Source organism: Lampetra planeri, chromosome 15 (assembly GCF_965212315.1).
Source record: "Lampetra planeri chromosome 15, kcLamPlan1.2.h2, whole genome shotgun sequence".
NCBI lineage: Eukaryota > Metazoa > Chordata > Hyperoartia > Petromyzontiformes > Petromyzontidae > Lampetra > Lampetra planeri.
This window is the reverse complement of record NC_136121.1, coordinates 10,063,236-10,079,468: the sequence shown is the minus strand read 5'-3', so window position 1 is coordinate 10,079,468 and position 16,233 is coordinate 10,063,236. Positions and strand designations below refer to the sequence as shown.

Genomic DNA, 16,233 nt, shown 5'->3' with positions numbered 1-16,233 from the left:
CAGAGACACCCAAGCTCCAAATATACAGCCAGCAGGCATCAGGGTCGGGATCGAATCCACGACCTCCTGTACACCAGGCGAGGTAGTTAACATCTCATAGCCACCGTGGCTGTTAACATACACCGGCATGTCTCGTGAACATCCGTGTTAGACACTTATAGGAACACACGGATAACGCAGTCACCCTCCTTGAAACGGTCCAAATGAAAACGCGGTCAATACCTGGTTCACCAAGACGGGCGCCTTGGGATGATATCTTATCACCAGCGCCTTTGTGAGCTGCAAGAGAAGACGGAGGGAATGAACGTGCCACGGACACGGAAATCCATGGTCCGAGCCGCCTACCCCGAGCCGGATGACTGAATAACGGATTGATTGACGTCGTCGCAGGCGTGTGCATCGCGTTCTTGCGCGCGAGCTGGGCGGGGGAGCGCTACGAACCCGGCCACCCGAGTTCGATTGCCGCTCACGGCCAACACCAGTGATGACTATTGGAACCGGTTCTGGGCCCCCCTAGGTTGACTCAGCATCAAATCAGGACCTGGTGTGTAAACATTGATACTAGGGAGACAAAGGCAGCTGGGCATAGTGCTGGCCACCAATCCACCCATGTGCCGTGCCGTCCTTCATAGGTGCTCGCTAACAGCACTTGCTCCAAAAGTCTGCTATGCTTATAGAGGGGGGATCTTTGTCTTGTTGTGCGAGCTGTAGCCTCCATGTCAAGCCACCGCATGCCCAAGCAGCTTCTGTTTGGCCAGATGGGGCTAAATGGGTGTGGGGCGGGCTAGGGAAGAGATGGATTGACGTGGTCCAGGATGTTGGCACTGATTGGACTGGCCGATGACTGGTACCAGCAGTGTCAAGATCGGTGAACGAGGTTCGTTAATGACGCTAGGTGGAGACGGTCGCCCTCCAGCAACAACGGAGGGCAGAGGGCGCGACGCTCACAACAACGAGCGGAGTGGCGGGCGGCTATAACGCAGAAAGTTGGAAGTGGGTAGCACGGTTGGTGCATCAGCCAGTCATCTCAGTCAATCAACCAATGGCACCTGGGTCTGCCCTGTGACCTCCTGCCAGCGGACCTTTGACAGACCACGTCGCCTCAAAGTGCACCTAGCTTGGCACGAGCGCCGTGGTTATGTGACCGCCACTTAGTGGTGAACGGCCATTGTTGTTGTTGTTGTTGCGAGCTGTAATCGCTTGCAGAGGCTGTTTGGTAGAACAGGACAGACAGCTACCGACCCAGAGCAGCGAGACGAGGGCTCTCCTCCGCTCAGCGGCGGGCTCGCAGGGCAGAAGGCCGCGATGAACTCTGTCCAGGAAGTCGTCCAGCAGGGAATCCAATTCCTCCCCTGCAGTGTGTAACACGTTAAGGAGGGTATTCAATACACACCCAAATACAAACGGAATAATAAGATACCTCCGTTGTGTTTTTTCACAAACAAATAGAATCAGAATATGTATTTTTCAGATATCCAGTAGTTTTCACGGTTAGGTCAAGTACTGTACACCCTCCTGGCTTTCCAGAACAATATTATCCAGCAGCATTTTTACGAAACAAGAAAACTGCGGTGCCATTCCCCTACACCGATGGGTGCCGCCAATTCAACCACACTTTAATCGCGATCGGGGAGCCGAACTCCAGCTTTGAAACCGGGGGGGGCAGCCCTCAGCGTCTCCGACCTGCCCCCCCCCACCCACCACCACCACCCCAGGAACCCCCACGTGCACGGCCTTGCCCACCGGTTGGGTGTTTGTTGAGCAGGGCCGCGAGGCAGCTAGCCGAGGCCGAGTAGGTGGGCTCGTGCAGCGAGCAGCAGCACAGGTGCGCGAGCGCCCGCAGCAGTCGGTCCTGGGACGGCACGGCCACCTGCGGAAGGCAGCGGCGGCGGGTTCAATCCGATGGCGCCTGAGGGGGAGGAGGGGGAGGGGAGGGGGCGACCCGCGACGCACCACGCTGGCGGGCAGCGTTGACGCGGGAGCGTAGTACGGTGCAACGCTGGGCTTGGTCGCACACTAGCCCTACGCTATGCACCACGCAGCACAGGTCTGCAGCCGCCTTCGACAACCAGAATCAGAATCTTTATCCTGGAAGAATCCGATCAGCTGTGAAGCTCTTTTTCACGGATGTCCAGTGCGCGGCACTCATCCATCATCCAAGCAATGTGCAGGCTAAAACCTGCGCAGCTTACGAGACGCGGCGGCAAGATCGGTCGCATAGCGGGGGCGATTCGATCGCAGGTGGATGGAGATGTAAGGCGTCGACTAAATTATTTGCGACAAACACCGTGCCACCACTGCGCTCCCCCCCCTCCCCCTGACCCCCGCCAAGCCTCGCCGACTCTTTAAATGCGTGGGGAGCAGAGGGGGAGGGGTGGGGGGCGCCATCTGTGGTGCGGTGTCAGTCGAACGATACATCGGCATCACGGCAGAAAATGGAAAATTTTCAATCTTGTATAACACTGCGGTAGAATCTAAAATTCAGACAAATTGAAATGCACACCTCATTCTTTTGCCCCGACTCCACGTATTAGAGCGAATGCAACTACAAATTCGTTCCCAGCCTCCTATATATACTTGCTTCTTTGCACGTCCTAGGACGGAAGCTGTGATATTTATTGAGCAGGGTATAATTGTATCTTGTGTAAATTTAATGGCAGTGAATTTTTCATAAATGTATGTCATCAAACACTTCACTGCATTTCACTGTAGCACTGTTTATAACTGACCTTCAATTTGTTAAAATTCACTGCTCTGATACTTTATTCTCTTCTGCTTTCGGTCGCTGGGGTTGAAATTAATTGAAAATCGATCCAATATGTTGAAAATCACCGAGAAATGTCTATTTTACCATAACGTAGAAGCATAAAGTAGACTGACCTTTTGTCTCAAGTGCTGAAGAAATAAATAAAGACAGCAAATCCACTTTGTTGCTGCGTATAATTATTTATTAGATTCACTTTCAATAAAGAAACGTCAAACTTAAAGCGAATTTGCAAAAAAACATGTTCTTTCCGCTCGACCTTTTTCTGCGCGAGTGTAAAAATCCACCCGCTCATGAATATTCATGATGGGGGGGGGAGGGTGCAGCATGTGGAGTGACGTCACGTGCATTACACACACACATTTATTGCCTTATTTTAAGTAGTAATATTTATATAATACCGATGCAATTAAAATTTTCAACCAAAATTTAAATCGCGCACTTTGCACTTTCAAAGCGCGTGCCCCATGTTATATTGAGTTAATCTGTACTGAAGTATCGGGGTCCTTGTATAATAAACACTGCGATACGATTTAAAATTAATACTAAATTACACGGCGCGCACTTTGGCAGCGTGGCGGCGAATGCGGCTCTGCCGGAGATTAAATCCACGCACGCGTACGACTCCGCGCCGAATCTATACACACGCACATCGAATCAAGGTCGGCGCATTACCTGGAATGACAAAGCGCGACGCGGCGCAGTACTTCGTTAATTAAAAACCCGGGTACAAAGCAAAAAGGTTTTCCAATCAAAAACACACCCCCCCCACCATCGCCCCACTCCCCCACCCCCCAAACAAGAGTCCACCGACTCGCTGCTGATGAGTGTCGGGACACAGAGACCCCCCCCATCTCCCCCAACTTCCTAAATCCTCCGATATGGCCGAGTGTACGCCTACGCATTTTTTTTTTACAAAAGTCCTGGGCGTTTCTTGAGCCCACGTGTTTTCGCCCTTCGACGCCCCCATCGACGCTGCGTCCGCCGATGACGGAACCTTTGCATGGGGCAGCAGCGCCGCAACACCCTTCTCGCCCAAGCAGGGATTGAGCCGTTAAGGCCACAAGCGTAACAAAGGGAGGCGACGGGTGTTTGAGAACAGACGGTCCCCCTCCCCCCCCACCTGCGCAGCTTGAAATGAGGTGCGTGGGCGGGAACGTCGGGCGGTGGGGACGGGTGTAAGGGACGAGGGTGCGGTGCCCAGAGGTCGCAACCGGGTACCCGATACCCGTACCCTACCCGATACCCGGCTACCCGTACCCGGCCGGGTACAGGTACCTGTTTGCGACCCTGGTGCGGCCGGGTACGGGTACGGGTAGACCGTGAGTCACTGGTGAGTAACCGTTTGTCACTCATTTCGGGTAGGTTACGGGTAGGAAACGGGTACCCGTACCCGGCCGGGTACGGGTACCCATTTGCGACCTTGGTGCGGCCGGGTACGGGTACAGGTACGGGGGGTACGGAATCAAAACCCGTTTGCGACCTCTGGCGGTGCCCCTCGACCGGGAACGGGCGCGGGCGGAGCATCGCTCGGTGGGAGGTTACTGCTAAAATGCCGCGCGCATGTTATTTTTATTTGTCAAGTTTTCCTGTTCCCCCCTTTTCCCCTTCTCCCTCTGCCCACCTTCGATTAGCACGGCTCGCTACGTACGGCGCGAAACAACTTCAACGTCCGTACTACTCCCTTCCCCTGGGCCTCTTCTTCCCCCAGTATGTTAGTTTCCTTCCCCCCCTCACCCCTCCTCCCCATGTACGTCTTCGTGTCCCCTGCACGTGATCCCCACTTGGGTGGGGAGGGGGGGCAGCGAGTCCAATCTCCCCCCCCCCGCTCTTGGCAAGGTCCCCGCTGCGCGAGAAATCGGATTTGCTGCTTGAGCAGTTTCTGTTCTCCACCCTGTTTTCGCGATCGGCGTATTGTACCCGGCTCGCGCCGAGTTGCAAAAAAAAGATGGAAAAAAAATAGGTACGAGCGTACAAACCAGCAGGATTCAGTACGGAACCAGCAGCTTAACAAAACGACGCTGCAGTGTAACTCCTCTTTTCCACGGCCGAGTTGTGGGTGGTGGGTGGCGAACTACATGGATCATCTTCTTGGTTCTTTCGGTAATGTCACGTGAAAGGGAAATAATAAAATAATACAAATAAAACATAATAAAATACAATAGTGAGAAAAAATACAATAGTGAGAATTGTATTTTATTATGTTTCATTATTTTATTATTTCCCTTCTACGTGACTTTACCAAAAGAACCAAGAAGATGAATCCCTGTAGTCACGAAAACTTTATTTCGAAATTCGTGGATCATGTCTGTACTCTAACCGTTCGCTTGTAAGGCAACCCTCAAGCCCCCCCCACACCCCAGCTCACGAGGTGTGGCTGCACCCTACGGTGGCGGCGAGTGTGGCGACGGTGGTGACCGCGTACCGTCCGGGGCAGGAAGGAGAGGCACGCGGAGAGTAGCACCGTCAGCTGTGTCTGCGGCGTCGGAGATTCCGCCTGGCGGGAGGGGAAACGCCAAACAATTTACTCGACGGTACCGGCCGTGGGGGCCATGAACCTGAAGGGGTTCCGATTTCTTTTAAGTGGCCAACACCAGTGAATTATGTGAGAATCACTTCGTACGAGTGCGTTATCAAATCATTCACTCTTAATAAGCACGTGAATACGTCGGCACAACTCAAGTGTCGCTACCTTAGGTGGTATCGATGTCTGCTGTGGCCCCCATGGACTAACGGGAGTGACGGGCGGGGATGTCATTATGTGTGCGTGTGTAACGTGTGTGTGTGTACCGTGTGTAACGTGTGTGTATCGCGTGTGTTTCGTGTGTGTATAACGTGCGTATAATGTGTGTACCCTGTGCGTGTAATGTGTGTCACGTGTGTACCGTGCGTGACGTCGTTACGTGGTGTGTGTGTAACGTGTGTAATGTGTGTGTATGTGTAACGTGTATGTGTGTGTGTGTGTATGTGTGTGTGTGTACGTGTGTATGTGTGTGTGTGTAAGTGCGAGTGTGTGTAACGTGTGTAACGTGTGTGTGTAAGTGTAACGTGTGTGTGTGTGTGTAACGTGTGTGTAACGTGTATGTGTGTCACGTGTATGTGTGTCACGTGTGTACCGTGCGTGACGTCGTTACGTGGTGTGTGTGTAACGTGTGTAATGTGTGTAAATTCGCACTGCTCTCTCTCCTGTTTAGGAAAAAAAAAATCTCAGTCGTCTTTCTTGATCTATCTCTGTCTTCTCTGTCTAGATGCGTGTCATTGTGTCTCTTTTTCCTTTCTGTGCGCATCTGTGCATGTCTGTGTCACTGTATTTCTTTGTCTATCTCTGTACGTGTCCCTCGGTATCTCCCCATCTGTGATTTTGTCTCAGTGTTTACTATCGTCGCCTGTCTTGTCATAATCTATCTCTTTCTGTGTCTCTGTGTCACTTGGTGTCTTTCTCTCTGTCCCAGTATTTCGTTGTCATGCGTCTGTCTCATGATGTCTCTCTCCATGTCTTTGTCCTTTCCCCGCTGTGAGTCTGTCTGTATTGGTGTCTCTCTCCCTCTGTTCGTGTCTGCCTCACTGTGTGTCTCTCTGTCCGAATCCTGTCGAGTACACCTTTGTCTAGATCGTTCTGTGTGACCGTCTCTCTCCATGTCTGTCCGTGATCCGTGTCTGCTATCTCTGGGATCATAATCTTAAAACTATTTTTTTTATTTCACCAGGTGAGGCCCACTGAGCTGTTCATAGAGCTCTTTTTCAGAAGCGACCTGGCCACAAATGATAGCTCAACATGTGGAAATTTATAGTACCCCGGAGAAAAAAAATCCACACGACCACAGGGAGAGAGACATGCAAACTCCAAATATACAGCAGGCATCAGGGTCTGGATCAAACGCACAATCTCCTGTATACCAGGCGAGGTAGTTAACATCTCGCCACCGTGGCACCCACAGGGCCCCAAACGCACCCCTCGTCCCCACACACGGCCAACTCGGGCGGACGCGGGAACGTACGTGGAGCGGCTGGAAGGAGACTGCGGCCGCACCATCCTCCTGCAGGAGGCTCAGGTCTCCGTCCAGGAATAAGGACACGATTTGGGAAACGATGGCGTCCGCCCAGCTGCCGCGACAAGGAGGGAGGGGACGCAGGGGAGGGCAGCTCGTATTCGTACGGTCGGTCAAGGCGAACGCAGCGGATGTACGTATTATCCACGTGCAGAGTATGACAGAGAAAACACGACAAAGATCCCCGCCCCCGTGTAGCCTGAACAGACTGTAGGGGCAAGTGCTGTTAGCGAGCACCTCTGAAGGACGGCACGGCACACGAGGGGGAGGGTGGCCAACACCACGCCCGGCGATGTTTTACACACCGCACCAGGTACTCATTTGAGGTTCAGTTGACCTAGGGGAGGCCTCGGACCGGCTCAGATAACGGTGACTGGTGTTGGCCATGGGCAGGAATCGAACTCTGGTTGCCGATTTTGTAGCGCAGCGCGCTAACCGCTGCACTATGCACAAAGACAAAGATCCCCCGTATAGCCTTAACAGACTGTAGGGGCAAGTGCTGCTAGCGAGCACCTATGAAGGCCGGAACGGTACACAAGGGGGTGGGTGGCCAGCACCACGCCCGACCGCCTTTGTCTCCCCAGTGGCGATGTTTACACACCGCACCAGGTACTCATTTAAGGCTGAGTCGACCTAGGGGAGGCCCAGGACCGGTTCAGATAATCGTCACTGGTGTTAGCCGTGAGCGGGAATCAAATCCGGGTCGCCAGGTTCATAGCGCAGCGCGCTAACCGCTACACTACCGCTCCCCACCATGCACACACACACACCCACTTCTCAGTGCCTGCCCCAGGAATCAAAACCCAGACCCAGCAGTCACTGGGCTGGGGAAAGCACTCGATACGGCGCACAGGCTATTGCTGGCTCAAGGTCTTCAGACAAAATCCCCTGAGCCCCCCTGCCTAGACACATGACAACCACACAGGCACGGGACATGGCCATCGATTTCCACTTATATATTGAGTTTATCAAATGCATTGTTAATGGCTTCCTTGCCGGCTGGTGATCGCACTCATTACGCCTCGGCACGAATGCCACAAAGGTTCACCAATTGTCAAATTGTAGTCAAAATGCCGGCGAAAATCGACAGCAGCCCTAAGAGCCACACTTGGACAGCCGCTGGCACCAGACAATGGGCAATTTATTTCCTTTCTTTTCTTTTTGAGGTGGAGCCCAGCTTAGCGAGAAAGGGCAAAAAAAAACCTCTGTGACAAAGGACTGTGGAAAGGCTAAGTTTAAAGTGCCCTTCTTAGAGGAGGAGGTGGTGGTGGCTGCTGGCGGAGAGATCAGCGAGCACTGGAGCCAGCACAGCTGAGCTCCTCTGTGTTTACATTCACCTTACAGCAGCCACATGCAATTAAAAAGCGGGTCCTCAAGTGGCGTGTGTTGACGGTTTCCACATGACCACCACCAATGACTGCACACATAAATACAATAAGAAAAAATCCACGTCGCATTAAATCTGGTTCAGCGCTTAATTTGCACTAAATGCCAGCCCTGAAAATTAAATATCAGTTTGAATGTCACGTATCTAACATTGCTCTTATTACTCTCATATGCACAGTGGGTGGGAAATCGCTGCCCCAAAACTCCGTGGACTCGAGGATACGTGAAGGCATCTCGGAGGAAGCAGTGAAATTTCAGATTCCATGAGCGATAGAATCGAATATTATTGCTACAGAAGGATCCTGCAACTAAGCTGGACCCAAAGCGTGACCAACATAGAAGTAAGAAAAGGGTTGCAAGTAGAAGAAGACGACCTGGTGATGATGCAGGCGGTGATGATAATGAACTTGGTACTATTTGGGCACGTATGAAGGATGGACAAAAGGAAAATTAAAATGTTTATTGGTCGGAAAAATCGAACGAACAGGAAAGAGAGGAAGACCTCACAGAGAACAGCTCAACGACGACATCACAAGAGATGGGCGCCAGAAAGACGCGGCCAACTGCTTGCGGACATTAGCACGAGACAGAGGAAAGTGTAAACACAAGACGAAATGTGCACGGGGCGATCTGCCCCATGGATTGTGATCACGATGATCATGGGCCGTGGAAGAGGTCACGCTGCTCTGCGAGCTCCAAATGGACACTTTGAGATCTCATCACATCGACACCGTTGCATTTATTCATTTCGTGTCCAATCAAACCCAACTAGGCCGGATCAACGACGACCAATTGTGGGCAGAAGCCCACGCACGCTCAGTAGCACGGTGACCCGTGGAAGAAACGCGCTCGCCGTTGGCCAGCCAGATTACTCCTAATCTACAACTCCTCCAACACTGACACACAACTAGCATCAAACCCGGATATCACGGTCGATCGCACAGACGTTGGCATTTGAAGCGCACCGCAAGGCCCGTTAGGCAGAGGGACCGGGGCATGCAGTGTTCTCTCCGCTCTCGATCACGGAGGCGGGTGTTGGTTGAAAGAGCTCAGTGCGCGTAAGCGTGTGGTGGGAGTGCAGACCTGCTCTCCGCCGCCCGGCTCGACAAGGTGCTCAGGACCTTCGCGATGGAAGCCACGACCTCCTTGGAGCACAAGAATTCTGCGGCGCATCTCGCTGGGGAATTTAGAAAAGGTGCGATCGAAAAACAAATGAATAGAAAAAACATTTTTACGCGAAAAATCAATTATTTGTGATGTGAAAGATGACGCGACTCAAAAAAACCCCCCCTATATTATGGATGATATTGGTCGCGAAAGCCTACGTGTTAAACTGAAAGATGACGTTTAAAACAATTCACGGGCGGGGAGTGTTAAGGATATTACAGCACTCGATGTAATGATACCTGGCAAGCTTCCAACACAACAGCACTGTGTAGGCTACATGCGAGTGGTTGCGCGTCGTTTGCAATGACGCCGAGACTGGAATAGTTATCAGACAGTCTGAGAGACGCAGAGATAACCAAAACCCAGTTGCAGCCTTTAACAGACTGCTGGGGCAAGTGTCAAGAACGAGCACCTATTAAATCCGGAAAGGCGCACGAGGGGGACGGGGCGAGGTCGGCACTACGCATGCCCGATGTTTGCACACACAGCATCAGGTACTGATTTAAGGCCGAGCTGACCTACTAGGGGTGGGACTCAGGACCGGTTCTGATTTACCGCTCGCCACTGGTGATGTTATCCACGGCCGGCATTCAAGTGCCACAAGACGTGGAAGAACACATGGGACCCCGACCGACGCCAGGGGCTGCAGCGTACGTTGCTGGGAGTCGAGCGACCGACTGCGGAAATCGGTTCTTGCGCGCTGGTGTTTTACGAAGGCGAACGAAGCCCAGACTGGTGTGTCGGGAACAGGTGTGGGTCAGCAAGTGGTGTGGGAGAGCGGTGGTCTTAGTGGTTAACGTGCTAACAACAGTACGATCTCATTTGATCGGACTCATCTGGATTGTTTCACTTTGTATTTTTGGTTGAGTCCGTCTCATCTGCAACCGTCTCCTGTGTCACCGGTTGCCCATTTCGATGTCGTTTGCTCTGTTTGTTTGGCTCGTTGAGCTTTAGGCTCTAGAAATATGTCCGTTTGCATAACTGAATCTCACACACGCAATTTTACGCACACATCGTGAGCATTAGATGCTAGTCGACAAAACAAACATGCCTAGTTGCAACCAAAAAGTGCCTGTTTGGTTGCAACAAGGCATGCGATGATGTATCGATTAACTGATTAAAAATTTATCTTGGGCTCGTCAAACATGCAGAGTAGTGCGCGAGACCATTTCTTATTTCCGATTTACGAAAAATTGGATGCTTCCGTTGTATTCGTGCCCGCAAACCAGCATGACCTGGCAAAGCGGGGAGCAATCGAGCAAGCAAAGCAAGACGAATCGATTCATCTTTCCGAGAGCTGGCCAAGCTACAGCGGCCAGAGCAGAGTGGACCGATCGATGAATCATCACGCGAGCTGGATCGAGGAGAGCTAGTGAGCGAGCAAACGGGACAAACCGATGAATCGCTACGCGGGGGGGGCGAGCGGGTCGAGAGGAGAGACTCACGCGGGAGCGTGGCGCACACGGCCAGGCGCAGGAGGTGCGGCACGGCCGTGGTGTAGAGGAGGCGCCGGCAATCTTCGACTCCGCTCCGAGCCTCGGCCACAGACAGGAGGGTGGCGCACGCCGCCAGCGCAGCTTCCTCTGGAGCCCGCAAAAAAAACACCAGATCACCTTCCACGAATCCCCCCCCACCGTCACACCGCTTCCCGTAGCGCTACGCCGCCCCTTGCCAGTTGGAAGGTAAATCGTGTGGTGGGGCGGTCAGACATGGGCGGTATCAAATGATGTGGTGATTTGGTCACAGGCTTGGCGTGGCACTATACGAGTATTCAAAGTCTCTACCAGGTAAGGCCCACTGAGCTATGTAGCTCTTTTTCGAAAGCGACCTGGCCACAAATTATAGCTTAACGAAGTGGGTTATCGCGTGGAAATTTAAAGCAGTCACCTTGGTGAAGCAACGGGGACATGTCACTGGGGGGGGTGCCGTTTCAAACGTTTGAGACGGGATGCGATGTAAGCCTCCCATCACATGTCAACAGCTCCTGAACACGCTATATGAATAAGGCAGAGTTAAAAAAAATAAAATCCTTCGTGACATTAATGGTGCCTGTTAGCAATCGTTGGTGAGATGCGGTGGCATTCAGACACTTCCAAACACAACATGTCATCCTGTTGCTAATTCAAGAGGCCGCCTTCATTTTTGACGTGCAATTGGATTGAAAATGGCCAAGGTTGATGCGCAGTTACGCTGCGTACAGAGATGTTTTTCTATCGTGTTACTTTTTTCATCGTATAAACATGAAGCCATTTGTCACAATATCCGGGAAATCTTTCCCCGAAATAATGACGCTAAAAATAAAGTGGTTGGCGCAGTGGCTCGTGCTCATAATCCAGCTCTTCGGAAGGCAAGGATTGGTGAATGACACATCGGCTGGGGGCTGCAGGTGGCCAGGATATTATGGCAGTGCAAGTCGGTGTGCGTTCGGCCATGTGCGCAGACTTTTGAGTGCAATCCCCTCGCATGCATGGTGGGTATTCTCTGGGTACTGCACTTTCCTCCCACACAGAGAGCCAAAAAAAAAACTCATTAAACAAGGAACTGGCAAAACATCCCGAAAACCAGACCAGACTTGAGACGCAGGAGGCTTCTCTGCATGAATGCCAATTACAATTAATACAGCACGCGAAGGCCTTTCACGGGCCAATACTGCGATTAACAATTTCTGGGTCAGGTTGTGTGAGTAAACTGCGTGTCGTAAACCCTTCTCCACCCGACACAGCCCATTAATGAAGTTTTCACGTGGTGAATAACCATGCCAATGTATTGCCCGTTTCAGCGGCACCACCGGTGCGCGTTGAAGAGCAATCTCACAACGTTTAACAGCGTCATCAGGCAGCTGTCACGATTCTGGCAAGAGTCTACGGTGCAACGGGGCTCGTGAGCGGGTGCTGGGAAGATTGTTGGGGGCAACAGCTTGGACAGACTGTCATCTAGCAGTGGATTGATCATGGTGGACAATGAAAATGATGCCGGGAAGCAAGGTGGGATACAATGCCCTCTGCAGTTCCTGTTCACGACACCCCCCCCCCGCCCTGCCTCTACCCACAATGCACCGAATGCAGCTGGTAAGTAACCGTTGTTTGGGCACGAGGGTCAATTGCCCCCCCCAGCGACATTTGGACGGCGGTGAGGAATTCCCCCACCACGTTTGCTCCAACCGTCACCGAAACATCACAAATGAGCCCTCAAATTAGAAAAAACAAAAACCCACAAAAGACAATGGCAGGGCCTCAACTTAGCGAGCCAATTAGGCAGCGTGTCGTGCGGGCGACTTCCTATAATTGCTGTGGTGCGACCAAAGCACCAAACCGTGAAAAAAATAAAAGTGACATCCGGCACTAATCCCCGTCGGGATGTAAAGTAATGCGAAGCCAATTCGAGACTAAATGAGCCCACGCGTGCTGATGATGCTACGGTGGGTCACATCCTATCCACCAGCGCACCTCTATATTTGTGACAAAGAGTGGGATGCAAGTCGTACTCTTCAGACTCTGCGTTGACGTGCAACGCATTTAATTTTGAGCACCTATCACGTTATTAGCGCATGCTTATTCCGGCTGCTGTATTATTACGACTATTATCATGATTTTACAACTTTGATGAGATTTCACACGAGGCGAGCCTGTGCCATTCGGTGCCTACTGCTTTAATGCTCAGAAAAACTGACGCCCAGAAAAATAAGCCCACAGGAGGGAATATAACGAGCAATACAAACTATTTCAACAAACAGCGACTTCGGATAAACAGCGATTAACACGACAACATCGGCAACAACGAAAACAAACCAATAACAAAACAATTAACAAAACGAAAGCAACAACAACTATCAAGACAACAGAACAAACAGCAACATCTACAAAAGCAAAACCGACAAGCAACAACGAAAACTGACCCAGTCTAACAACGGCAATGACATCAACAACAAAACCACAACCACGAGCAAAAAACTACTCCCGCTACAGCAAACAAACACGACAACAATCACAACAACCACAACATTAAAAAAAAAACTTTTCACAGCACTTCGACAAACCACAGTGACCTGTGCCTTCACCGACCGCACCTAGTTGTTGATCCCACGTCTACATCGGCCAATACGGAAGAAAGAATCCGACGACTACCCAACGTGACGCGTCGCCGACTGGAGCCGGCCGCGTCGCGCCCTCTGACCTGTGCCCGTGGAGCCGAGGAAGGACAGGAGGTGCGGAACGAGGGCGGAGGTGAGGCGCGGGTGGCAGCACAGGCGCTCCGTGCACCGCAAGGCCTTCCGGGAGCGCTCATCATCTGCCAGACAAGGAGCGAAGCGTCACGTTGGGTAGTCGTCGGATTCTTTCTGCCGTATTGGCTGATGTAGACGTGGGAGCAACAACTACAATCACAGATTGAGCGGCGGAGTAGCGTATCGCTCGAATGTCTCCTTCGTAATCGTTATACGTTGTCCGGTCCGTTCTAAACCACAGTCGCACACTGGGAGAGTTTTTAATGTTCTATTTGCGCATCAGATATATATCCGCATCTGCCGTGGTTTGCACAGTGGATGCAGCGTACGGTGGAGCACGAGTCGTCAGTTGAGACGGGGATGAGAAGGGGCACACACAGGCCGAGGAGAGAGTCTGGATCGGTCGCGCCGTGTTTTAACGTTGGTCGCGTTCCAACGATCGTACCATTTCAACGATCACAAAGCATTTTTATCTGTTGGAAAGCGTCGTTTAAAAGATATGACTTTGTGGGGAGAGACGGATGGATGAAAAAGACATCGTTAGTTTAATTATTTTGTTATTTATATTCCCAGCAATGCCGCAAATTCTTATTTTGGAGCTCATTGCAATTATCTACAGGGTGCTGTATAATTTGAAATAACTATATTTGAACAGAATAAAATGGCAACACGATTAAGACAATTTCGCACCTCTGATTAGCACGGTTGGCTACGTACGGTGTAAGAGAAGTTCAACATAATACAACTAAAGATAAATGGGGGAAAACGTGTAGTTGCAACAATTGACTATTTTAAATAAAACATGATTGTATATATAATTGTTCTGCTCAATCTATTCAAGTATAACGTTGGCATATCACTTTCATATAATTTGCCAATCATGGGCACAAAGAATGCATAAAAGGCATCAGCATGGCAGAATTCACACCCCCTCACATAAAGATGAATTGTTATGATTTGGGGTAGTGGTTGTATTTGATAAACGATGATTTTCCCTACGCCCCCCATTGTGGTGAATGTCGTACACGCCTCTCGTGGCTGCGGGGGTCACGTGAATACACGTCACACAAAGACATTGTTTATCCGCTTTCAACATGCACAATTCGACACATATCGTGCACGTGCAAGAAACAATTATACATTTTTTAAACGACAATTAAGACACCGTCACAATGCCCAATTCATGGGATTCAAGAAACGTGATCAACAAACTCCTGATCAACGAGGCCACCACTGCACTACCCGGCTTCAAAGACACTCATTAGCGAGCCCACCACTACACTGCCCGGCTTCCACAACGCCCAGATCATCAGCAAGCCCACCACTACACTGCCTGGCTTCCACAACGCCCAGCTCATCAGCAAGCCCACCACTACACTGCCTGGCTTCCACAACGCCCAGATCATCAGCAAGCCCACCACTACACTGCCCGGCTTCCACAACGCCCAGAACATCAGCACGCCCACCACTACACTGCCCAGCTTCCACAACGCCCAGATCATCAGCAAGCCCACCACTACACTGCCCGGCTTCCACAACGCCCAGATCATCAGCAAGCCTACCACTACACTGCCCGGCTTCCACAACGCCCAGATCATCAGCAAGCCCACCACTACACTGCCTGGATTCCACAACGCCCAGCTCATCAGCAAGCCCACCACTACACTGCCTGGCTTCCACAACGCCCAGATCATCAGCGAGCCCACCACTACACTGCCCGGCTTCCACAACGCCCAGCTCATCAGCAAGCCCACCACTACACTGCCTGGATTCCACAACGCCCAGCTCATCAGCAAGCCCACTACTACACTGCCCGGCTTCCACAACGCCCAGATCATCAGCGAGCCCACCACTACACTGCCTGGGTTCCTCAACTCTCAGCTCAATAGTAAGCCCACCGCCAAAATACCCGGCTTCCATATTCCAGACGACAATGGGCAGCAGCTCAACCGGATCTGCACAAGCGACGAACGATTCAGATAATAATGCACGCGTGCATTGTAAAACTCTCCCTGTGTGCAACTGCGGCTAGGGAACACCGCACCATGAAGCAGCGAAATTGGTGCTGCTCTAAATACACGTGTAAAGGTGGCGGGTAAGTGGGCGAGAGGGTGAGTGGGTGGATGAGTATGTGAGTGGGTCAGTGGATGGGTGGGTGTATATGCAATTCACCAAATCTCAGGCAAACCAACCAAATGGCAAAATCACTTAGAAACGCATTGGCCCATACGAATTCATCATCGTCATCAACACCGAATAAACAGTGCAGCAGAGAAATTATCAAGCTAATGGAAAGAGGAGACTGCACTAGAGACTCATCTAAGACAAACAGCACGTAGAAAGAGAAAACATAAAAGTTCCCACTGCACCTGAGTGTAGAATCTCGAGCAGTCTCGGAACAGCCAGGCCAAGGAAGGCGTCAGTGTGAAGAGGAGCCAGGGCAGAGGTCGCCTGCATGGCAGCGCCACTGCGGAGATGCAAACGCACATCCAATCATTATCGCATCATCGTCCACTGCTCGACGATGGGCCTCTGCTCACGATGTTGCTGCAGGAGAAAAAATATTTCGCAAACCAACGACCCGCCTAGCTCCTGCACACATACCGCTCTCTTCGCGGGCATGCTCCCTCCTTTGACTGCCACTC

At 51.5% G+C, this 16,233-nt stretch overlaps 1 protein-coding gene and 1 long non-coding RNA gene across 3 annotated transcripts in view; one reads left to right on the top strand and one right to left on the bottom strand.

The window, feature by feature from the left end:
- MMS19 (MMS19 cytosolic iron-sulfur assembly component) overlaps positions 1-16,233 on the bottom strand; it is a 43,361-nt gene that overhangs the window by 11,949 nt on the left and 15,179 nt on the right. The window contains exons 17-25 of the mRNA XM_078601042.1: positions 15,958-16,055; positions 13,540-13,653; positions 10,812-10,949; positions 9,283-9,376; positions 6,763-6,868; positions 5,190-5,261; positions 1,744-1,870; positions 1,243-1,352; positions 223-279 (exon numbers count right to left, since the gene is read on the bottom strand). Coding sequence (XP_078457168.1) covers positions 223-279; positions 1,243-1,352; positions 1,744-1,870; positions 5,190-5,261; positions 6,763-6,868; positions 9,283-9,376; positions 10,812-10,949; positions 13,540-13,653; positions 15,958-16,055 — 916 coding nt within the window. The remainder of the gene's footprint in view (positions 1-222; positions 280-1,242; positions 1,353-1,743; positions 1,871-5,189; positions 5,262-6,762; positions 6,869-9,282; positions 9,377-10,811; positions 10,950-13,539; positions 13,654-15,957; positions 16,056-16,233) is intronic.
- Positions 3,609-10,514, top strand: LOC144722711 (uncharacterized). 2 transcript variants are annotated; one of them, XR_013586083.1, is made up of 3 exons: positions 3,631-3,906; positions 6,472-6,946; positions 8,378-10,514. It is a non-coding gene; the product is annotated as an uncharacterized LOC144722711 (long non-coding RNA). The 2 variants fall into 2 exon arrangements; XR_013586082.1 differs by having other exon boundaries at positions 3,609-6,946.